The sequence below is a fragment of the Numida meleagris genome, chromosome 22, assembly GCF_002078875.1.
Source record: "Numida meleagris isolate 19003 breed g44 Domestic line chromosome 22, NumMel1.0, whole genome shotgun sequence".
Taxonomy (NCBI): domain Eukaryota; kingdom Metazoa; phylum Chordata; class Aves; order Galliformes; family Numididae; genus Numida; species Numida meleagris.
In genome coordinates this window covers 5,867,921-5,889,216 of record NC_034430.1, presented here as the reverse complement: position 1 = coordinate 5,889,216, position 21,296 = coordinate 5,867,921, and the positions used below count along the sequence as shown (strand labels likewise).

General features: G+C 45.1%; 3 protein-coding genes across 4 annotated transcripts in view; 2 read left to right on the top strand and 1 right to left on the bottom strand.

Moving 5' to 3' along the window:
* The window catches only part of GRHL3 (grainyhead like transcription factor 3), a 106,655-nt gene that overhangs the window by 48,960 nt on the left and 36,399 nt on the right, over window positions 1-21,296 (bottom strand). The window lies entirely within an intron of this gene.
* Window positions 4,685-9,873, top strand: IFNLR1 (interferon lambda receptor 1). Its single transcript, XM_021375293.1, has 7 exons — window positions 4,685-4,917; window positions 5,783-5,906; window positions 6,158-6,339; window positions 6,759-6,901; window positions 7,363-7,519; window positions 8,027-8,151; window positions 8,366-9,873. Exons 1-7 carry the CDS (start codon window positions 4,860-4,862, stop codon window positions 9,281-9,283), a joined length of 1,707 nt encoding a protein of 568 aa, XP_021230968.1. The 5' UTR covers window positions 4,685-4,859; the 3' UTR covers window positions 9,284-9,873.
* Window positions 9,999-19,998, top strand: IL22RA1 (interleukin 22 receptor subunit alpha 1). 2 transcript variants are annotated; one of them, XM_021375287.1, is made up of 7 exons: window positions 9,999-12,353; window positions 14,071-14,203; window positions 14,932-15,110; window positions 16,428-16,612; window positions 17,091-17,226; window positions 17,446-17,567; window positions 18,502-19,998. In XM_021375287.1, exons 1-7 carry the CDS (start codon window positions 12,311-12,313, stop codon window positions 19,507-19,509), a joined length of 1,806 nt encoding a protein of 601 aa, XP_021230962.1. In that variant the 5' UTR covers window positions 9,999-12,310; the 3' UTR covers window positions 19,510-19,998. The 2 variants fall into 2 exon arrangements, with proteins under 2 accessions (XP_021230962.1, XP_021230963.1); XM_021375288.1 differs by lacking the exons at window positions 14,071-14,203; window positions 14,932-15,110.

Here is a 21,296-nt window from a genome sequence, read left to right as displayed (position 1 = left end):
GGCAGCATATAGCTTTGGCATCCAAATACTGCAATGCAAAACACTGCAAACATTCAAACAAGCGCTGCCCTCCCTGCCAGGAAGTGCAGCTGCTGCCACAAGTGGTTGCAGGAGAACAGCATCTCGCTGCCTCAGCCAGAGAGCATGGAAATCCACCTCTGGGCACCCTACACATCCCCTTTCGCAGCTAACTCACCTAATGATGATGTCCACATTAAAGACACAGAACATACACAGCTTCCCAGTGTCATGTGCTCCCTTCCCAGCATGTCCATTCACCCCACCACTGAGTGAAATTCATCCAAAATAAAATGTGTTTCCTGCTTGAAAGGGGTATGTAGAGATCCCTGCATCCCCTGGCCAGGCAGGGGAAGAAGAGCCTCATAACAAGGGCCAGCACGCCACATCCTGCAGTCCTGTGCCCACAGAGAAACCCCCAAATTAGGCAGGGTGGCATGGCACACAGTATGGAGACGCTCTCAAGGGACAAGCTCTGGAGCCTGTGGAATGACCCCCGAGAGCACAGTTTGGCTCAGGGAGTACAGCAGACACGATGCTAGAAATAAGTCTCTCTCTCTCTGCTGGAACACGCAGGGTCCCCACTGCTTTTCCCACGCTGATCAGTGAGAGGTGGGGGTTTCGGGAGGCATGGTGCCCCCAGGAGGTTCCCGTGTTGTTGTATCTGCACTGTGGGCTAGCAAACGTTTGACTGTGTGTGCATTGGAGTTTCGCCGTTACTGCATGTCCAGGCAAGCTCCCTGACTGCTTTCAGCAAGAATAAAAAGGTGCTGTAAAGGGGAGGGACAGGTTTCAAGAAACATGAGAAAAGCAGCATAAAACCCTACAGTGACTTGAGTCCACTGCCTGAGCAGTGCCATCTCATGCTGCTGTCCCGCTGCTTCGGAGGGGCAGAAAGACAGGACGGGTCCATGATTTCAGGCTGGGACCCAAATAAGTCTGCTCTGTTGCAGTTTGGACTTTAACTGAGATCCATATAGCTACTGCATTTAATTCACTTGTGGTAGAAAACCAGCTGGCAGGACTGGGGCCTTTGCTTGAGAGGCAAGTGGTTGCCTTTCTGGTGATGCAGCCAGCTGCCTGGGGAGGGTTGTGACAGGGGAATTTCAGCAAGGCAGCACTGTGTTTGCACACCACAGGGCTGCATGCAGAAAGCAGGTCACGGGGAAGGTGAAAATGAAGTCAGTTCAGAGCCACAGTGTGAGTAACCACTCCTGCAACAGGAGCAAGGCCCTCCCGACATCCCTTAAACGTGCACACAGGAGACTCTTCTCATTGTTCATTTGCTGTGAACAAATAAACAAATCCTCTGGAGGGAATGAGCTCATCCCATGAGAGCAGAGCTTCTCCTGCTGAGGAAAAAAATCTCTGCAGATTTGCACCTGTTCCATGATGAATCTGCCAAGGACAGGGAAGGCAGGACGGTCCACTGCCATGGGGAAAGAGACGAAGAGAAGGTATAGACATGCATCATACCTGCCCTCCACAAAAGAGAGGAAGACATGAACCTGGAAGTGACAGCGATGCTTGTGAAGACCCCAGCTCCCACATCAGCACTCCTCATCCCTCTGAGCTCTGGTCAGGGCAGCTTTCCACCCGCACACAGCAGCACTCATTCCACCTGACTGCAGAGTTAGTGATAATGAGGCTGGCAAGCGAGGAGGGTCTGCTGATTGGTGACTGCACACTGCTTGTGCAGGTCTGAAACAGCTTGGAAATGCTGCACTCTCTTGGGGAACTCCTGAGGCTTTGCCTAAGCACCCTTATTACTTATCAAAGCACAATGGCCTAATGAAACTGTGACACAAATCCAATATTTAACACCCTGTTTGGCCTAACAGGGTCCAGGTGTCTTTATGGGATTACTATACTCTTCTTACCATGCAGAAGCAGACTTTGAGGTGCATACATCCTTTACTTTGGAGTCTTGTGTCTGGAACTGCATCAGCTATAGCTGCTGTGTGTGCTTTGGAGGCCCTGAGTTCCCTGAAAAATCCCAAGCCAGAAATAAAAATAAAGAATGTGAAATGATTCATAGCATTTGTATGGGAAATACGTTATGTTGTTTGCATTTGTGTTTCATTTTAAATCTTTCCAGGCTCGGTTTAAAAACCAAATCAAGTCTGTTCTCCACTTTTCCTCCTGGTGACAGGTTGCTGAGATGCCTGTCTGGGTCAAGGGGACACTGCCGTATTTTATTTGGCATCACTCAGCTCTGCAGACTTTTTAACCTTCTCGTTACCAATAGCAATTTGTCCTTTTTCAGCACAAAGAGGAAAACATTTTCCCTCCTGAGCTGCAGAAGATGAAGGGTCCCCAGTTCCAGGTCAGAGCTAAGCCTTCAACAAAAAGATTGTCCAGAGATGGGCAAGAAGGTATGGGTTCCCCAAATTAGCACTATAAAGCCAGGAAAAGGCACTGCTGGAACTCCCTGGTGCTTACAATCTCAGGCTGTCACTTTGATATATCAACTGGGGAAGAGTCCATGAGGCAGCTACCTCAGAAGGTTAGTTTACATTTTAAGAAATACTGAAAACATTCAACTGGTCCTTCAATGTCGTGGTGACAGAAATGGAAGAACACATCAGAATTGTTGTAAATGCTGTGAATGGTGGTAACCATCACCAAAAAGCAAGCTACCATAGAGTCACAGAATGGCTGAGGTTGGAGGGGATCTTAAAGACCATCCAGTTCCAGCCCTCTGCCATGGGCTGTTTGCCCCCCACCAGCTCAGGCTGCCCAGGGCCGCATCCAACTTGGCCCTGAAAGCCTCCAGGGATGGGGCATCCACAGCCTCTCTGGGCAGCAGCGCCAGCACCTCATCACCCTCTGAGCAAATAATTTCTTCCTAACATTTGACAGAAATCTCCACTCTTTTAGTTTAAAGGTATTCCCACTTGTCCTGTCACTATCAGACTGTGTAAAAAGTCGGTCCCCCTTTATAGTCTCCCTTCCAGTACTGGAAAACACAGTGAGGTCTCCCCACAACCTTCTCTTCTCCAAGCTAAACAGGCCCAACTCCCTCAGCCTTTCTTCGTAGGAGAGGTGCTCCTGCCCTCATATCATCCTCACGGCCCTCCACTGGACCCGCTCCAACATCCCCACATCCCTCCTGCGCTGGGAGCCCCAGGCCTGGACACAGAACCAAGCAGAAACCATCTGCTCCTTCCTGCAGATTGTGGTCAAGTAAAATGCTCTTTAATTTTCATTTATGGATCGTTATGGTTTGGTTTCCCGTGGTGCCACTCAGACCAGATACACCCTATTAAGTGTTGTTAACTCGTGGGCTTTTTCTCACCTGGATCTTGGCACACAGCACACACAGCTCTGCCAGGACCAGTGCACGGGTGGGGCAGGAGCAGGAAGAAGGAGTGGGATGACAGCACTTTCTGCCGGCCATTCTCCCCAGCGGTTTCACAAAGCCACACCACAGCGTGCAGTGACCACCCTGCAGCACGCTTCCTGCAGTGCTCCTCCTCAGGAAGGGATCGGGCAGGAAAGGTGACTCAGGGAAGGTGGTGTTTTGCCCTCATGGTCTGAATCATGCTGCACGCAGAGAGACGAGAGATGGCAAAAATGAGTGTTCCCCAGCTGCCAATATACCATTGCATACCGCAAAGGCTCAGGTGCAATGCACTGAGGAGGGACAACCCCTGTCCCAAAGCATGGACATGACTGAGTAGACCACAAGGGAGAATGCAGGATTTGCGCAGTGATGGATACACCAATGCATCACCAAGCCCAGGCCGTGCAGCATCCACACGACCGCCGTGTGCCAACCACCAGGCTCCCAGCAGCGCACTGACGGCTGCAGAGTTGTGTCCTGCCCCCCACGTCCCTGTAGCTACTGACTCTGCCTACCGTGCACGTAAGGCAGAGGGGGACAGCGCCCGGTGGAACGGGACAGCCAATCGCACTACACAGGGACAGCGAACAGCACTGAAGGCGGCGCACACACGGCCCCCGCCCGGCACTAGGTTCCGGAAGTGTCCGCGGCCGGAACGCGGCTCATCTCTCCGGGCGGCAGCGCCCCCTTGCGGCCGGAGCTGGGACAGCCCTGCATAGCCCGGCCCAGCTCAGGCCCCACCCAAGCCGGCCCTGAACGCCTGCAGAGTTGGAGCGCCTATAACCTCTCTGGGCAGCAGTGCCAGCGCCTCATCGCCCTCTGACTAAAGCATTTCTTGGTAACATCTAATCCAAATCTCCCCTCTTTTAGTTGCTGCCACTCCCCTTTGTCCTATTCATCCTGGTTCAGAGCAAAACCCAAACATGGAGCATCCCAGCTCTGCACTCTGCTTTCCACACCGGGATCATTCTGTACCTTGTAAAACGTATTCTTGGCCTGATAACATACATTGAGAGAAAATCCTTGGCTCCTCATAAGCACGAGACTGACATAACTATACCATAACTATACCTGCTAGGTTATTATCAGGTATCTCATTCAGTAAAACGTTATTTGATTTCTATAAATATTTGACAGCCACACAGGTAAATTCCAAAGGTCACTTTTTATGAGGTGCCACAGAGGAGAGGGCTCATGCCATATTCTGTTCTCACATAGGCTGTACCAGAGATCAGCTCTGTTACACCGGAGGGCGTTGTGTTGCAATCTTTGCAGCATTTCTGATTTCATCCCAAGCAGTCTCACCTCTGCTCCCTCTTCAGTTCAATGAGTAGTGCCACGTTCGGGCTGCACAAGGAAGTGAGGCTGTGCACATGCGTGCCGGTGATTAACCACATGCTCCTCCGCCATTCATACAACTTGGTACAGGAAAACAGTACGATGAAAAGGTAGCAAGGAAAGAGATAAATTACATGTGGAAAAGTTCTGCTTCAGCATGTCTGCCTGGAGAATCAGAGTGCTGGCAGTTCTGTGCTTCCTGTGGCAGCCCAGAGGTACGTTATGGCTTTGTCACTTTCACTTTGCTGAGCTATGTGGTTTTGCTTGTGGGAGGGAAGACATAGCAGACATGTTTAAAGCAGTGAGAATGGGAATGATTTTCATCAGGTAAAACATTTCACTGTAAAGGAATGGCAATTTAAAATCAAAGAATCATAGAATGGCTGAGGTTGGAGGGGGCCTTAAAGACCATCCCGCTCCAACCCCCTGCTGTGGGCTAGTTGCCCCCCACCAGCTCAGGCTGCCCAAGGCCCCTTCCATGGTCTTGGGCACCTTAAGGAATGGGGCACCCACAACCCCTCTGGGCAGCAGTGCCACCTATCTGACTATTGAATGTGTCTTGTTGAAGATAACAATGTACGTGTTTATCTACTGGAAACAATCGGTGCCAAACAGTACAAGTGGTGAGTCTGCATGCTGCATCCTGCTGTACTTGTGGCACATCTGCCTTTATGAGTTGGGATTGGATGGGTGGAGTGACCCAGTAGTGTGTGTCTGATCTCAGGGCCAGGAGGTGAGAGAACAAGGGAGTCAGGGTGGAGTTTGCAGAGTTGTAAAACAGATCAAAGGAGAATCCAGTGAGACTATGGGGGATGCTGCTCCAATTACAGAATTGGATGGCTCACACACATTTCAGAACTAATTCTGACAGCTGTTGAGATGAAGATGTTTTGTAAGAGGCAAAGAAAACGCAACTACAGCACAGACATACCTCTTTCCCCAACTAGTTTACAGTTTATAGTCATAAATGAATTAAGCTGCTATGCCCCGAATTTTGAAACCAGCTTGGTAAAAAATGGGTGATATTTCCTATTTTCAAAGCAATGTTTAATAATTCACTTAATTTTCCTTTTTGATCAGGTCATGGTCAGCTTCCTCCTCCTCAAAATGTTACATTACTGTCAAAGGATTTTGATATGATTTTGACATGGACTCCAGGAGAAGGATCTCCACCAGATGTGTCATACACTGTGAGGTATGAAAGGTGAGTGCTTACAAAGGGAGTGCGATAGGAAGTATGGCACAGGGCAAACATCTGTGGATGTGCTTAATCAGAGTCATTATGATCAGTGGTCTGACTGCATTCTTTCACCAAAGCCAATCCTTTTCTGTCTGGAAAGTGCCCTGAACTCTCAGCAAGATTCAACATCCATCCTGCAAAACATTTCCTTCACTTGCTGTATGAATTATAACAAGAGATCACAGTTGATATGGCGTATTTATTTCTTGTTTTAGCAAGGGACACATGGACAAATGGATAAAGGTTCCTCATTGCAAAAATATTCACAGTATCTCTTGCAACCTCACATGCGTGATTCCAAACTTCTTCATTAAATTCCGGGCTCGAGTAAAAGCCACTTCTGGACAACTCCATTCGCCATGGGTAAAATCACAGTTCAAGGAATACCATTTAGATGGTGAGTGTCTGTTAAGTACAGCCTGGCTGAAAGGACATCCCAGCAACTGTGTTTGCATGAGCAAATCAGTTAAACCACACACGGCAGAAAGAGAAACAAGAAGCTTTATGAATGCCAGAATTGAGTGGGCACAAGCAACAATGAGCCATGATGATTTGAAATTAAGTTTTGTAGCAGGTATCAGAATTTGTTTCATCAGTGCTCTAGGTGAACGAACTGGTTTCAGGCTCACCACAACAGAAAGACAGTATCACTGGGGATGTTACATTAAAAAAAAGAGAAGTTCCTTTGCCCTCCTCCTTCCTTCATGTCCACCACAAAATGTCAGCTAGAAGTTTAGATCAACCAAATAAAACATTACTTCTGTGAAACTACAATGCCAGCAAGCACTGTTCTTATATCTGGTCACTCAATTATAGTGGAACTGGCTCCCCCACTGCTAAACGTGAATGTAAAGGAGAACATAATCCATGTGAATGCCACTTTTCCTATGGCCATCTGTGTGGAGAGTTTATCTTGGATGTATGACTTCAACCTTTGGGAAGCTGGATCTGAAGACAAGGTCAGTAAAAGCAGTACTACTTAGGTGAAACGGAAGAATGGTGCCCAGCTGAAATGAAATAGCTGCAAATATCTACGCAGGGAGTGATTGGAGCCAGGCCTAGAGAAACTGAAATGGTCAAACCAGAGTTAACTAAAGCCAGAAAAGAAATGAGTGTGTTACATTCAGCATCCTTGTTTTATTGGTAGTTCCATTTCTTACTCTATTTCTATTTTTATCTATTTAGATGCTATGGTGAGGCTACTCAACAGTCAGAGAAAAATCCAAGGTTTAGAGCAGCTAGTTTGGGCACTGTTAACAGCATAGCTGTGGCAGCAAAGAGCATAGCACAGACACGAAGGGATGCCACTGGCACCACACAAACAGGATGATGACAGTCATGGCAGAAAGGGTAGAGAAACATCATCCCAAAAATGAAAGATTCATCTTTCTAACTCTCTGTTCCTTTTGTTTCCAAACAGAAGCAATACAAAAGTATCTTTAGGAAGAAGGCAGTGACTATCGACACCACTGCACTCAGAGGCAATTACTGCCTCAATGCCAGATCCTCCATCCAAAGTATTGACTTCAAGCACAGCAAATTCTCCCAGCCAGTGTGCATGCTGTTAAACCACAAAGGTACGGCCTTCCTGAGGAAGTATGTGTTAAGACATGAAATGAGATTAGAGATTGTCAGAGAAGAAAAAAAAAAGGTTTTCTGTTAAATTAATTGTTTGGATTTGGATCTTCAAGTGAATGGTTTCTGCTGTCTGTAGCAATGTTTTCATTAAAAATATCCAGTCCTAAAATATTTCCTGAAAATCCTGAATTATTATACTTGCGTTATGCTACCACTAAAGCCTTGGAAATTTTCAAATTTCTCCTAGAAAAAAGAAAAAAGTGAATAAAGCCTCATTTTTGACCAGCTCTAATTAAGTCACTGTCTGGTATCAACAAACGTTTCTAACATTTTGGACTTAAATGCTGGTCTTAGGCATGTCTGTCATCCTTTTCTCTGGAAAAATAGGATCTTGAGCCTTAACAATTTCAGAGATCTCTGAAAGAAAAGCTGACCATAAGAGCCTATTATTCGCATAAAATTTACCACCTTCCAGATTTTTTTTTTGTCTTTTTCTGTTTCACCAGTGGAATGGAAGTTCCCCTTTTCAGCCATGATCCCTGTCTTTGTCCTCCTCATCCTTCTGACAAGTGCCTCCACCATCTGGCTGCTGAAACAAGATGCTAAGCATAAGAAGATGCCTCAAGCTTTGGTATGGCCCAAATGCTGAAGTACCTTCCTGGTTCAAAGTCTGGCTGATTTTCAGAGGGTATCTGGGAAGGAGTGTAAAAGTTGCTTATGCTCTGTGCTTCTCAGTTCTGCATTCAGAAGTCCTTTTATAAGACAGCTTTGATTCTGGCATGTCCTATATCCAAAATTTTCTTTGAAAAGCATCACTGACCTATTTTGTATCTTTTCTCTGATAGGATTTATCTAATTGTAAAGTTGCTGGACCAACCTTTTGCTGTGAGCTCCGAGAAAATGAATTCCTCACAGACTATCTTATCTGCACAGATAAGCCAATGTCACAAGGGAAGAAAAACAAAACTTTAGCACAAAACAACCAACTATGGATGGCTTCCTTCCTACCACCATCATCAGAAGAAGAAGAAGAGGAGGAGGAAGAAGAAGAAGATCACAGTACTTTCATCCCATACTCTGAAATGCCTCAGTTTCCAAGGAGACACTTCAACTTTCAAACATCTGGAACAGCTGAGGCAGACACTATCTTGAACTCCATATCTGGAGGTCTCTCTGTGAGTGGTGGATCCACACTTGACTTAAGTGCCTTGGGTTTCTCTTTCTTTCCCAAGAGAAAGAATGAGGTGGACACCTCACAATCCCAAGGAAATGAAAGGGCATCACATTCATCACATTCCTCTTTGGGAAGAATATCACTCGCTGATGTGAGATTCCCAGGTCCCAGGGAACAAGGATGGTGTGATACAGACAGCAACGACTGCCTGGAAGTGAGCCTTCTTCACACACCGATGAGCAGGAGTTGCACCAGGCTTCCAGCTGATGAGCACTGCCTGTATAGGAAAGATCATCATTTTACCATATATTACCAGAAACCAACACTTGATCTGCCTGTCCAGGTCAGTGAGAACTCACTGCTCAACGAGGATCCCAGGATGGAGAAACTCGTTTACTTTCAGACATTACAGGTGGCAGAAGATGAAGGTATTGCAAGTGACTGTGACAGTGAAAATTTTAAAGAAGGGACACCTCCTGCATCCACAGAGCTAAGTGATGCATTTAGCACTTCAGATATGGAGAAAAGATATGATAAGAAGTTTAAATTCAAAGGTTATCAGCACTCACATTACATGAGAAGGAGCTAGAGTGTACCCTTGCAGTTCTGTGGCATGCCTGGAAGATGCTAGAGAACTCTGTAAATCCAGGCAAGGATACCTGGACAAGAACAAGGACAAATAACCAATAGTGCTGTGGGCTGGGTTTTTTTGTTTGTTTGTTTGTTTTTTTGTTTTTTGTTTTTTTAATTTATTGACCTAGATAGAGTTTTTCCTACTGATGTCTGGTCTATCAAAGATATGGCTTTGGGACACAAAAGGTGTATTTTTACTGCTAGGTAACTAATGTATATTAACTGTGCCTCTGTAGAAATACAGCTGTGATAGACATTAAAACTATGGTATGGGACACCATCTGAACCCAGCAGGAGTGAGGGATGCAGTGATACTTCCTGAAAGTATCACACTGCAAACACGCAGTGCCTTGTGTTCTCCTGAGATTTGCCGTCAACCTACAGAGATGACCTTCTGTGTTTCAGTGGAATGAACCAAAGTCAAAGTGAGAAATATGTAGCATGTTTATTTATTTATTTTGCTTTTTATACAAATATTGTTTTTCCCTGCTGTGCAGGATGTCTGAGAGATGCTGTATGCAGAAGCAATAATATTGTCATAGATAACTCCGTGTGTGTGTGCTTTCATATTTCACAGAACTACAAAGAGTGGCTGCAGCTATTCTTGAAAAGCATTACATTTTAAAACAGGACTCCATCATAGGCTTCCCATTCCTACTGCTTTTTTTCTGAGTGAGGTTGTATGAGACTTCCCAGCCAGGTCACCATCTGGGTCACTTGAAGTGAAGGATTGCAACTATCTCTGAGCAAAGAATCGAATCAGAAGTCCACCAAGAAAAGACACAGGAGAGACAGGGCCTCTCTTCGCTAGACAATACTGGCTTCCTCAGATTGTTTTTAATTTGCACCCTTTGCATCTCATAGAAACATATTCTTCTAGGTTTCTTTTTTTTTCCCCAGTAAAAGGACATGGAGAAAAGCAATGTGTTTGAAGAAAGAGGGAAAAACAGAACTGTTTCATATGAGGGAGGGGTATCAATGTTCACATCTTTAAAGAATCAGGAGAACAACATCAGAAAGAGGTAGGGAGTGGTATGAGGTACAGGGAACTGCTTCAGAAGAGGAAAGCAAGATATACTAATTACAATCCCACCTTAAAATAAAAGAGGGAGGTGGTAAAAAAGATTACTGAACTAGAAATCTCTATTTCTTACTCATCACCCCCAAAGTATCCTTAGGTTCATTCTGTACTGAAATTCCTCCTCTTAATTTAGAAAGATATAGATCACCCAAATATAATTACCACCCATTTTCTTGTGCAATCAAGAAAATCCCCTAAGCCCGAGTTACAGGAAGCTCGGAAGTTGTGTAACTTCTACAAAATTACTTGGACATGTCACAGCTCTCCAAAAAGGGCCTGTGATCAATTCTCTGTCTTGTCCAGGTTCTCCCAGGATGGGAACTGGGGGGGGAAGGCTGCAGGCTGGGTGAGCCATACTGGTGGAGGCAACATCCCACTCCTGGATGTTCTTCACCCAGGCTTGAGACCTTCTATCCACTGGAGAAGTATGAGGAACAGCCAGAGCACCTTGCTCCCTCTGCCAGTCCGTATCTTCTACCCTACCTAGTGGCTGTAGCTATGTAATGAGTAAAGAAGCTCTCCCTTTTCATTGGAAGAGCTGTGATCCAGTTCACCAAAAAATCTGGCCATTGCTCAGCTGCTGAAGAAGTCTGGGGGAATTTGAGCCTTATGCAGTGGTCCAGTTAGTCCTACACATAACCAAGGACTCAGGACAGGACTTCCTCTTTTTGTCAGCTGCCATGCCCATGGGATAAAGTAACCCAGTGAGGTTACCCGGTCTGTGTTGGGTGCGTAGTTAGATGACAAAAACTCAAAAGCAGTGCCTAAGGGAGCTTTCTAAGCTTCAAGCGTAGGCTACATGTGTGAAGCCTGCTCCACTTATGATATCTTAGGAAAAATAAGCAGCATGCAACAGTACCAGTTCTTCTGATTTTACACACTTCTGGTGGTTCTAAATCCACAGCTCCTGAAGACAGGCTACTGGTTTTCACTAGAGAAAGAAATGTCTTCCTTTTTTCTGAGAAGAAGTTGAAAATGTAACTGAACAACACTCTGAAAGACTAAGAAAGGAATGGAAAAGGAGCTATGTCTGTTTCTTGCTTAGACTTCATACAAATGTGTGGTTTTTATCAGATGATATTGATGATATCCAAAACAGAGCCTCATATTGTCATCAGCCGCTAAAATTAACTGTAGGTCTACAAGTGCCTCTGAGAAAAGCTATGCAAAAAACAAGGGCAAGACACACTCCTGCTACAGGAAGGCAGCCTCCTTTCTATGTGAAAGAAAGAACCTCTGCAGCCACCCACCAGGATGGATGCCTTGGCAGACCTGATTTGTGCTCTGCCCGCTGCAGCAGGGCTATGTGAGTCATTTGGCTCCCATTCATGCCCAGTACGAATAACAGCAGAGCTTAACATCTACTGATCTGTTTTGACTTTCATTTCAGGAAAATATCCAAAGGTATTTCCTAGGGAAATAGGTGTCTTATTTGTAGCAATTATAATACTAGCTATGTGCACAGCAGTAAGTTTTCACTTCCGGAGTTTTAACAAGTTAAAGCTATCCAACCAGAAAAGCAAGCTCCAAAACTGAAAAATCTCAATTAGGGCTTTTTGTCAGGAAGCTCTTTATCAGGAAAATGGCATTTGGCTCTCTTTCAAGAAAAAAGACGGGGATTTTCTAAGCCTCTGGCTTGTGCACCTTTGTACAGTTAGGTGTGTATACTAAGGAGTGTTCCTGTTTGTCCCTTATATTCTCTCTTATTTGCTCACACATGCGTGCAGATCTTTTGCTGGTGATCTCAGATGAGCACACAGGCGGGACAGCAGCTCTGCAGCCTGTTACTGGGCAACTAATCCAACCTGGCCTCACAAACAAGAATTTAGCTGTTGTAAAAGGTGATTCACCAGCACACCGGATCGACTGCCTGCTCTCCCAGCCCGCCTTGCACTGCTATTCATGAAGAAACTTCTGGTCGTCTTGGCTGTGTGTTCAGTGGTCGGTAAGTCCTGGCTTCTCTCCTATCTGTGATCGTGGTTGTTTCAGTTTGGATCTGCATTAGGGGAGGTAGTTCAGTCGTGTTTTCTGAAGTAAGACCTAGAGAAGTAGCTGTCATTCAAGACTGTCCAAAAGCTCTCTGCTGTGCTGCTCTCTTTTAATATTTTCAAAGAGAAGAAAAGATTCCTTCAATCCAAAGTGTTTGCCACTGATATAATATAAGCTGAATCCTACAGGAGTAAAGGATATTTACTGACTTCAGTCCCCTGTGTCTTATGCAATGAGGCATGTGAACAGAAGAACAGCTCTGATTTTAAAAGAGATACAAACAAATCATAGAATCATGGAATTATTGGAGTTGGAGGGGACCCTTGAGGCTGTCTGGTCCCACTCTTCTGCAGCACACTGGGACACCCACAGCCCCATCAGTACTCAGAGCCCCATTCCCTGGCCTGGGGTGTCTGCAGGCATGGGGCACGACCACCTCTCTGGGAAACCTGTGCCGGTGCCTCACCATCTGTAGTGTAAAAAACTTCTTCCTTAGATCTTGAATCTCCCCTCTTTTAGCTGGAAACCATTTCCCCTGTCCTGTCACAACAGACTCTGCTAAAGATTCTGTTCCCTTTCTTCTTATATCCCCCCTTAGATACTGAAAGGATCTTGTCGAGGTCACCTCCATTCTAGTTTTAAATTTTCCCATCTGTGAAATGTTGCTGCTTCTACCTGCTTAGCACAGCACTTTGTTCAGGGATGGGGGGTATGTACTGATTTACAAACGCCATAAGGGGACTGCTCCTTTCCAGCAAGATCACGCTGAAGCCCACACTACTTCAAGGAGTTGGTTGATACTGAAAAGCAAGAGTTAAGAGTAAAGTATGTGCTGTGTAACTTTGAGGACTTGCCTATAGTTCGAATTTACAGAGCTTATCAGTTCTGAAGGTTACTGTCCCGGTTTTATGAATCAGCCTTCAGGAAATTCTACGCTGTGTGTTCCCATGACAGAGTGGAACCTGACATCTCCAGGATGCGTCAGTGTGTTGCAGGTGGATCGCGGTCCTGCTGTGCTCTCTGTGTTTGTCAGGCACAGCAGACACTGCTGCTTAGCAAAGCCAGAACCCACTGCCCCTGACAGGCTGAGTGCTACAGGGAGCCCAGAGAGCTGCATGCTTCACTCTGGCACACCCAGAGCAGAGTCCGGGCTCCAGGTCCTTGGCATGTCACCCTGCACAGGCAGTTTCCATCCCATAAAACTTTGATTGTGGGAGGTTGATGGCTGTCATACCTATGGTGGTGTGAAACTGATCTCAGCACATTATTTTTTCTGAGTCCGGGCAGAAAGCAGGGGCATTCCTAGACATGAATCTAGCCTTGAAATCAGACTGTTCTTTGTTTTCCAGCTACTCAGCTGCTTTAAGAGAAACCTGATAAGGAACTCCTGCATTCTCTTTCTGACTTGTAGGTTTTGAGGCCCTTCTGTATAAATTCCTGGCTTACATTCCTTTGGGATGAGCCAAAGATCTGCAAGACCTACACGGTGTGTGCTCAGGATCCAAGTTCTGCTTCTGTTCAAGCTTCTGCTTTGCAGACCCCCTTTAGCAAACTGGGAGTGGGATGTCTGCTACTTATGTTCACCAAAGGGCTGAGCACCCCTGGATTCATGTTCATCTGAGGGCTGAGGTGCCAGAATATGCATTTTAACACTGACTTCTTTGCTACCGTAGGCATTGCGACTACAAAGAGGTCATCATGTCTGAAACGTGCGGCATTTTCTTCTACAAACTTTGAGAATGTCCTGACATGGGAAACTGAAGCAGATATCCCTCCTGGCACTGTATTTGATGTCCAGTATAAACAGTATGTGAAGTTTGCCTCTTTTTAGGATTTCGTGGGTTTTATGGCCACTTCTCTCAGAGAGGAGGGCCATGAAAGAAAAGTCAATGTTGCTGTTTCTACTGCTTGTTTTGCTGTTACAGAAATGGTTCTGCTTAGACGAGAACTCAGTAAAGGATAGGATTATTTAAATTGGCAGATGTTGCTTAGTTAAGCAATACTTTTACACCTTGAGTTGACAGCTTTACTCCATTACAGAGCTTTGCCTTCAGCAACTTACTTCTCTCTGTTCTGCTATTTCCCAATCTGTAAGTGCCAGTAATAGCAATTTCCTTCATCTGCTCCAGTCACCAGAGCTACAAGAAATCAGACCTCTACTACACCTCAGTTTTGTTGCATTTGAGGAGATCTGCAAACTCAGCAGCAAATCTGCATGCAGTTGTTGGGTGACAGAGCTGAGCACAGAGCCCAGCAGTCGCTGGCTCGCAGGATGCTCCTGTGTGTGTGTGCCTTGAAATAAGCTGTCCTTCCTCAAAGCAATAGCCATGCAGAAGTGCCAATGGGAATGGATTAAGGGCTGTACCCAGGGAGGGGGTTTCATTGCCATTTAATTCCCAGCCACTTGCTAACTACAATAATGAATTTTAAAACTACTGAGAGTTGGCAGAACAGCCTGTCTGCATCATTCTAAAGAAGGATTGTATTGCATCTGCTCTACCAAACAGCCTGAAATTTTTTTTGTCCTGTCAAAGGTATGGAGAGAAAGCCTGGCTTAACAAGCAGGAGTGCCAGAGCATCACACAGCCCTTCTGCAATCTCACTCGTGAAACAGAGAACTTCACAGAGCATTACTATGCCAGGGTGAGGGCCACTGGCCACCACTGCTCCTCCAACTGGGTGCGCTCAGAGAGATTTGAACCCAGAAAAGAGAGTACGTACCACTGCTGGGGATTCATCCTAAGTCTTGCTGATGTTTGGGATCATGTCTCCTCTATTTTCAGTATTGCAAGACTCTGTGCTTGCTAGGGAGAGAGTGAAAGCTTTCCAGGGCTGAAGAGGTGTTCAAGGCCAAGTGGGATGGGGGCCTGGGCAGCCCAATCTGCTCGGGAGCAACCAGCCCATGGTGGGGGGTTGGAAGTGGATAGTCTTTAAGGTCTCTTCCAACTTCAGCCATTCTGTGATTCTACGATTCTACGAAGACTTGTTGGGCAAAGCAGCAAACAAGCACATGGGCAGGGCTACCCCTGAGGTGTCACGCCTGGCAGCAGTTACAGGAGAATGTCGTCTTATCTTTGGAGGAAGAGCTGCTCTGAAGGTTGAAGAGTGGCAGGGGAGCTTAGTAAGAGAGATGATGGGTACCCTGAGCCCAACCAGTGATACGGGCATCAAAGCCACAAAACATGAACTCCAGCAAACAAGCATCCAGATCGATAGATGCTCCGGGCTCCCAACACCCAAGTGGGCTGTACCAGACACACAACACAGCCTCTGGAAGTTCTCTAGCTGACACTGTGTCTAAACTTTTTCCACTGCATGTGTAAAGAATAATGCAAGGACTCAGTAACAGTCAGCGGAAGTGAAGAGCCTTCACATCTTTGCACAGATCAAGCTATGAAAGAGCCATATCATTGCTCCGATCATTAAACATTCTCTTTCCATTGCAACATAAGCCTTAACAATCCCAGTGAGGTGATCCTACTCCCCAGAACCATTCTTTTGACTTCTTTAAGCTACATGTCCTTGAAGGAGTACTGAATGCTGCTTTTAAACATCATATTTAGCAGTGTTGAGTTACACCTCTGTTTAAACGTTCAGTATTGCACACACCTTTCAGTGCAGATGAGTGTAGATACACAAGAGCTGAACAGCCCTAAAGACAAAATCTGAAGTAGGAATAGGGATTTAGGCATTACTGCCCTCTGGTGTGATCTGACACTCATCTCATCACACGTGCATGAAGGAAAGGGAACCAATATATGAACAATGAGAACTTGGTCCTAAGGAAAAGCCTTGGGAAAGAATTTACAGGGACAAACATTGGCTGTAGGCAGCAGAACCCTGAGGGAAGACAGTATTTCCCATCTCCTGATTTGTCCTATGACCAACAAAACACAGCTCAGAAACTTTTTTGTATATAAGCAGACATCATCACTTACAGACTGGGGTGCATGTATAAGATAGACTTAAAACTTGATAACATATCAGCTTTATTCTAAACAGCTGACGCTTTCTGTTCTGTATTTTCTAGCTATTATCGGAGCACCAGAAGTAAAGTATATTCCTCATGTACGGTCCATAAAGTTTCTTATACGCCCCCCCTATACACCGCTGAGAGGTGAGGATGGTCACCAGCTAACCATAGAGGACATTTACAGCAAATTCGGTGCTGTTGATTATCACTTAACAATATTCAACCAAAGGACACAACAAAAGGTAATGGACAACCTCAGGGCGTGAGGCACTGACTTCTGTAGATCACATTTTGCATCAGGTGGAGAAGGGCATTGAAACTGATACACAATGGATGAGTTTTCTGATATGCAGAAATCCCACAGGGGATTTTTCCACAGGTGGAACTCTAAGCCTTTGACATTCAGCAGACAAGAGGAACTTCAAGCATTTCTCTGATAACTTGGGAAAGAACCCAGAGTTCAACAGTATAAGCAGCAAAAAGGAAACCTGACAGAGACTGGAAAAGCAAGGGATGTAGTTCTAATCTCAATGAATTGAAATGCAAAAACTAAATGCAGTAATAGTGGAAAGGAAATTGTGTATTTAGAACTATACAGAATGATCATTTCCTGTAGAACCTTATTAGTGAATAAAATATGCTGTATTTTGCAGTCTGAATTCAGGAAGTTGTATGTATTTAATCTTTCTGACATACAGCATTTGCTTTTGTTTTAAATAGTGGATAAAGAATGAGCACAACAAAGAATTTGAAGTTTCCAATCTGGACCCAGACACTGAATATAATGGAACGGTACATCTATATCTACTTGAGAGAAGCAGCAAATCTCAAGTATTTGGGGTTAAAACACTGCCAGGTGAGGCTGTTAACTCTGCTCAATTAAAAGTCTTCCTGGGATACTGGGTACACAGAAGAGACTGATTTTCAGCTGATATATAATAACAAAGCCTTTACAGAGGTGTTGAAGCAATGCTAGTTTAAAACTCTTGTCCAGTGCGACCTATGATCATTTGGATGATCCCATGCAACAGTTCTGATACTGCATTTTCTCCTTGTTCTTTCCTTCACTGACCAGATAACACATGGCTTTTCTACTGTTTTGTGGGCCTTGGATTCTGTGCTGGGCTGGTGTTTGCTGCTATTGGTTATGTGATCTATAAGTATGTCAAACAAAACAGCGCGCAGCCCATGTCTTTGGTGAGTGTTCTTAAGTCACTGCAGCAAATCTTTGAAATGCTTGAGACTGTGCATTGCTAGTTGGGGAGGACGCATGAGCATGCAAGAGCATTGTCTAAGCCACGGTCCCCAACCTGTTGGCTTGCCTGGGCTGCACTGAGTGAAGAGGAATTGTCTCGAGCCACATATAAAAACCTACACTAGCAGAGATGCCCCACTGTTGCTGCTGCCACTGCTGAAACACACCACCTACTGCCTCTCTGTGCTGCATCCTCTGCTGGGTCTCCATAAACGCTCACAAGTGTCAATGAATGTCAATAGGCATAGTTTTTTCCACACAGAGGAATTCAATTCCACCATTTGCTTCATTCGCGCTTCAGTGTCAGATGCCATTCTATCAGACTGTCCCTCTGCTGGTGTATTCGATGGCAGTGGCTGCAGTTCTCACGGTGTCCATCAGAGATTTTTGATGAAAGTTTACTCCTCCTGCACTTCATCCTTGACAACAATTGTTTACAAATGTGCTTACTGCCAAAAGGCGATGATATGAATAACGCATGATGGTGAAGTGAGGGGTGTTCCTCTCCCGTAAGAGTGGGATTATGAAAGTCTGGCAAAGAGACATGATCAGATTTTTGAGCTGAATGTCTTACTACAGCTCTATACGTTCCATTTGGAAATACTCAGTTCATGTATTTACGTACAAAACAACAGAGGTCTTTCATCAGCATGGCAAATGCCTAGTGGTGGTTGCTGGCTCTTATTGGTGTTTCTCCAAAGAAAATTTCATAGACTCATAGAATTGTTTAAGTTGGAATTGTCTGAGTTTGAAGGGACCCTTAAAGGTCATCTGGTCCAAATCCTCTGTGATGAACAGGGAATTTCTAAGACTCTCAAGCAGATCTTCAAAGCCACGGAGTTCTTGTTGATAGCTCTTGTTTGTCTTCTTCAACAGGACTTCAGAGGGATCTCATCGTTCCAGCCTCTAACCCTGACAGTGGAACACATTATAAAGCCTATAAATTTATCCAAACCTTCACTTCTCATCCCCGAAGCGCAGTTCCCACAGGTAGGCCTATGTTTGGACAAAGCTCTGGAGCCACCACAACCATTCCATCCATCATCGAGTACCTACCAGCAGCAAGCCAACCTACCAGTGTTCCAGGGCGCTCATCTGCTGTGCTCAGTGAGTACAGCTCCTGCTGGATATGCTCCTCAAACTTCCGAGCAAAGCATTGCCAACCTCTCCATGACCTACGGTGTGTGTGTCAATGGCATAGACTGTAGCAACAAAAGTAATTTGCGCCCGAACCAGTTGCTAAAGGAAGTTTCTTCAGACAGCTCTGCTGGTGGGAAGTTTGTCAGTCATATGCTGGGCGAAAGCTGCAGCCATTGGAATTACAAAGAGCAGCAGCCAAATGTGGCACTGTGGGACAGGGGTGCCATGAGAGAGTCAGCTCTCATACATGGGAGCCCTGAGCAAATACAGAAATTGCTGTTGCGGACTGATGGGGTTGAAAGTGAAGAGCATCTGCCACAGCTGCTGCTGCCTTTGGTGGAGCAAGGAGGATGCTATAGACAACAGACAGCGGAACTGCCACTGTTACTGTCTTCGGTGACAGTTGACACAGACTGTGTTCCAGAGGATGAATCTCTGTCACGGCCAACAGCAGCTCACCTCCTCTCAGTCAGCACTGGTAACAACTTCCCTGGAGAGAACACAGAGTGGTGCATGTCACCAGATGCAGTGTCATATTCTGAAAATAAAGTGCGGTTTCAGGAAACTTGGGAAGCAGAGAAGCTACCAGCAGCACAGGAGTTAAACTGCATGAAAGTGGACAATGTTCTGTGCCAGGACACTATCTCAGAGTACCACAATGGCATTTCTCTCACTACACTGTTCAAAGACCTGAACTTAAAAGTACTGTGGGATCAAGCAGATGAAAACACAGAATTTTATTAAGGAGAGTAAATGATATTAAAATCCAGATTCTGTTTGTTTGTATGAAATAGAACCATGTCCTGCAAACAGCACATGCAAATAAAGCAGATAGTCTTGTCTTGTACGTAACGCAACACTGAGTTGACAGTTTCCACTATGGTTCCATCATGGACATAAGTATCTCACTAACGTAATTACTTCCTACTATACTATGATACTGTATCTTCTCACTTAATTAGTACATCTTTAGTCTGCGGGGATTCCTTAGATTGCTTATGAATTGGACTACTCTAAAGCTGAGTTAAGATTCAAGTTCTAATTCCAGATCCAGTTTCCTGAAAATTTGGCTAAGTTCACGGCAGAAACTGCATCTGCTCTTTACCAGCACCAAACATCCAGGTCCAAAACAAACCGACCCTCCAAAGAAATTAAAGTGCAGACATATGCAAAGCTGAAAGAATGAAATATAATGTACTACAGAGGAATAAAGAAACAGAAATTGGTGTTCTACTCTTGCATATATGATTCTTGCAAAACAACTGGCTACTTCACAAAATGGACTTTGCCTTCAAAGCAGTCCCTGAAACTGTGGCAGTAGCTCCTAATGCAGCAGTGCTAAGAAACAGAATGTGCTCTACCCTGCTGTATTCTTTTGTGCTTCTAGAAAGGTAAAGCCTTTTTCATCTCTACAACAGAATGATGCAGTCTTGGCCAAGTTCTAACGCATATTTTTCAGCTGCTGCTCATTTCTTTCTAATGGAATAGTCACATTCTCTTCTTCCCTTGAGAACCCTGGAGATAAGGAAGCGAGGCTCACACTCCACATAGGTAGGAACATGGGGATTTGCACTGATCTGGGCTCAGTTCCATGAACCCTGAATGAATACTGAATGGATGACACACAGTGACCTACAGAGGAGACCAGGGAGGTGCTGAGCTGCCTCTTCTCATCCTTTACTACCAGTGGGGAACATGCTCCACTGGAATGATGGAGAGAAACCTACAATTGCAGAGCTCTCCTTTTCTCCTGTGAGCAACACACCATGTCCAGGGCTGAAATGAACCCAAACCAATGTAAAGTGAGAGCCAAGCTCCTTTAGTGCAGCACCTTAACCAAAAGTAAAATTGTATTTATTTGGGGGATGGAGGCAGTAATCAATCACTTTTCATTAAGAGAAGAGTGTAGTTCAGTCTGTTGGTTTCCACTGATGTGGTGAAAAGTGCAAGTGTCTGATGACCTCAGGTTAACAAGGAGAACTGAAACCAGAAATAAGAACAAGCAATTTAGAATGGGATGAGGAAGTACTCACTTGAAAAGCACTGCCAGGGAAAGGCTGACCAGAAGCAAAAATCAAGTGTTCTCAGAGAAGCTGAGACTAAATGTTAAATTCCACTTTTTTTGGTGTCATTTTGCAAATAATCTGTAGCTTTATGAAGGGCTGGTGATGATTCAGCCCAGGATTGAAAGATTAATCTTAGAAATGCCAAACTTTATAGGCAAAGATTCAGCTCCTGGCTCCAGCTTTAGTAATAACCAAAGCATTATGGCCATATCATATTAGGTCAAAAGGTTGTCAGAGGCCCCAGGGTAACACTTTGTCCACCTAACCCTGCCGGGAAGGCTGCATTTCAAACCAGTGATGCCCGTTCCTTTATCCAGAGTTGCTGGAGGTGACATACCTTGTGTCAACAACATTCCCAGTGATTCTACTCAGGGAATCATCAAATGCCACAGTGCCAATATTTTGGCTCATGTTGTGAAACACAGTTTTCTGTTCAGAGTCAGTACGGGCAGCACAGTGAGATGG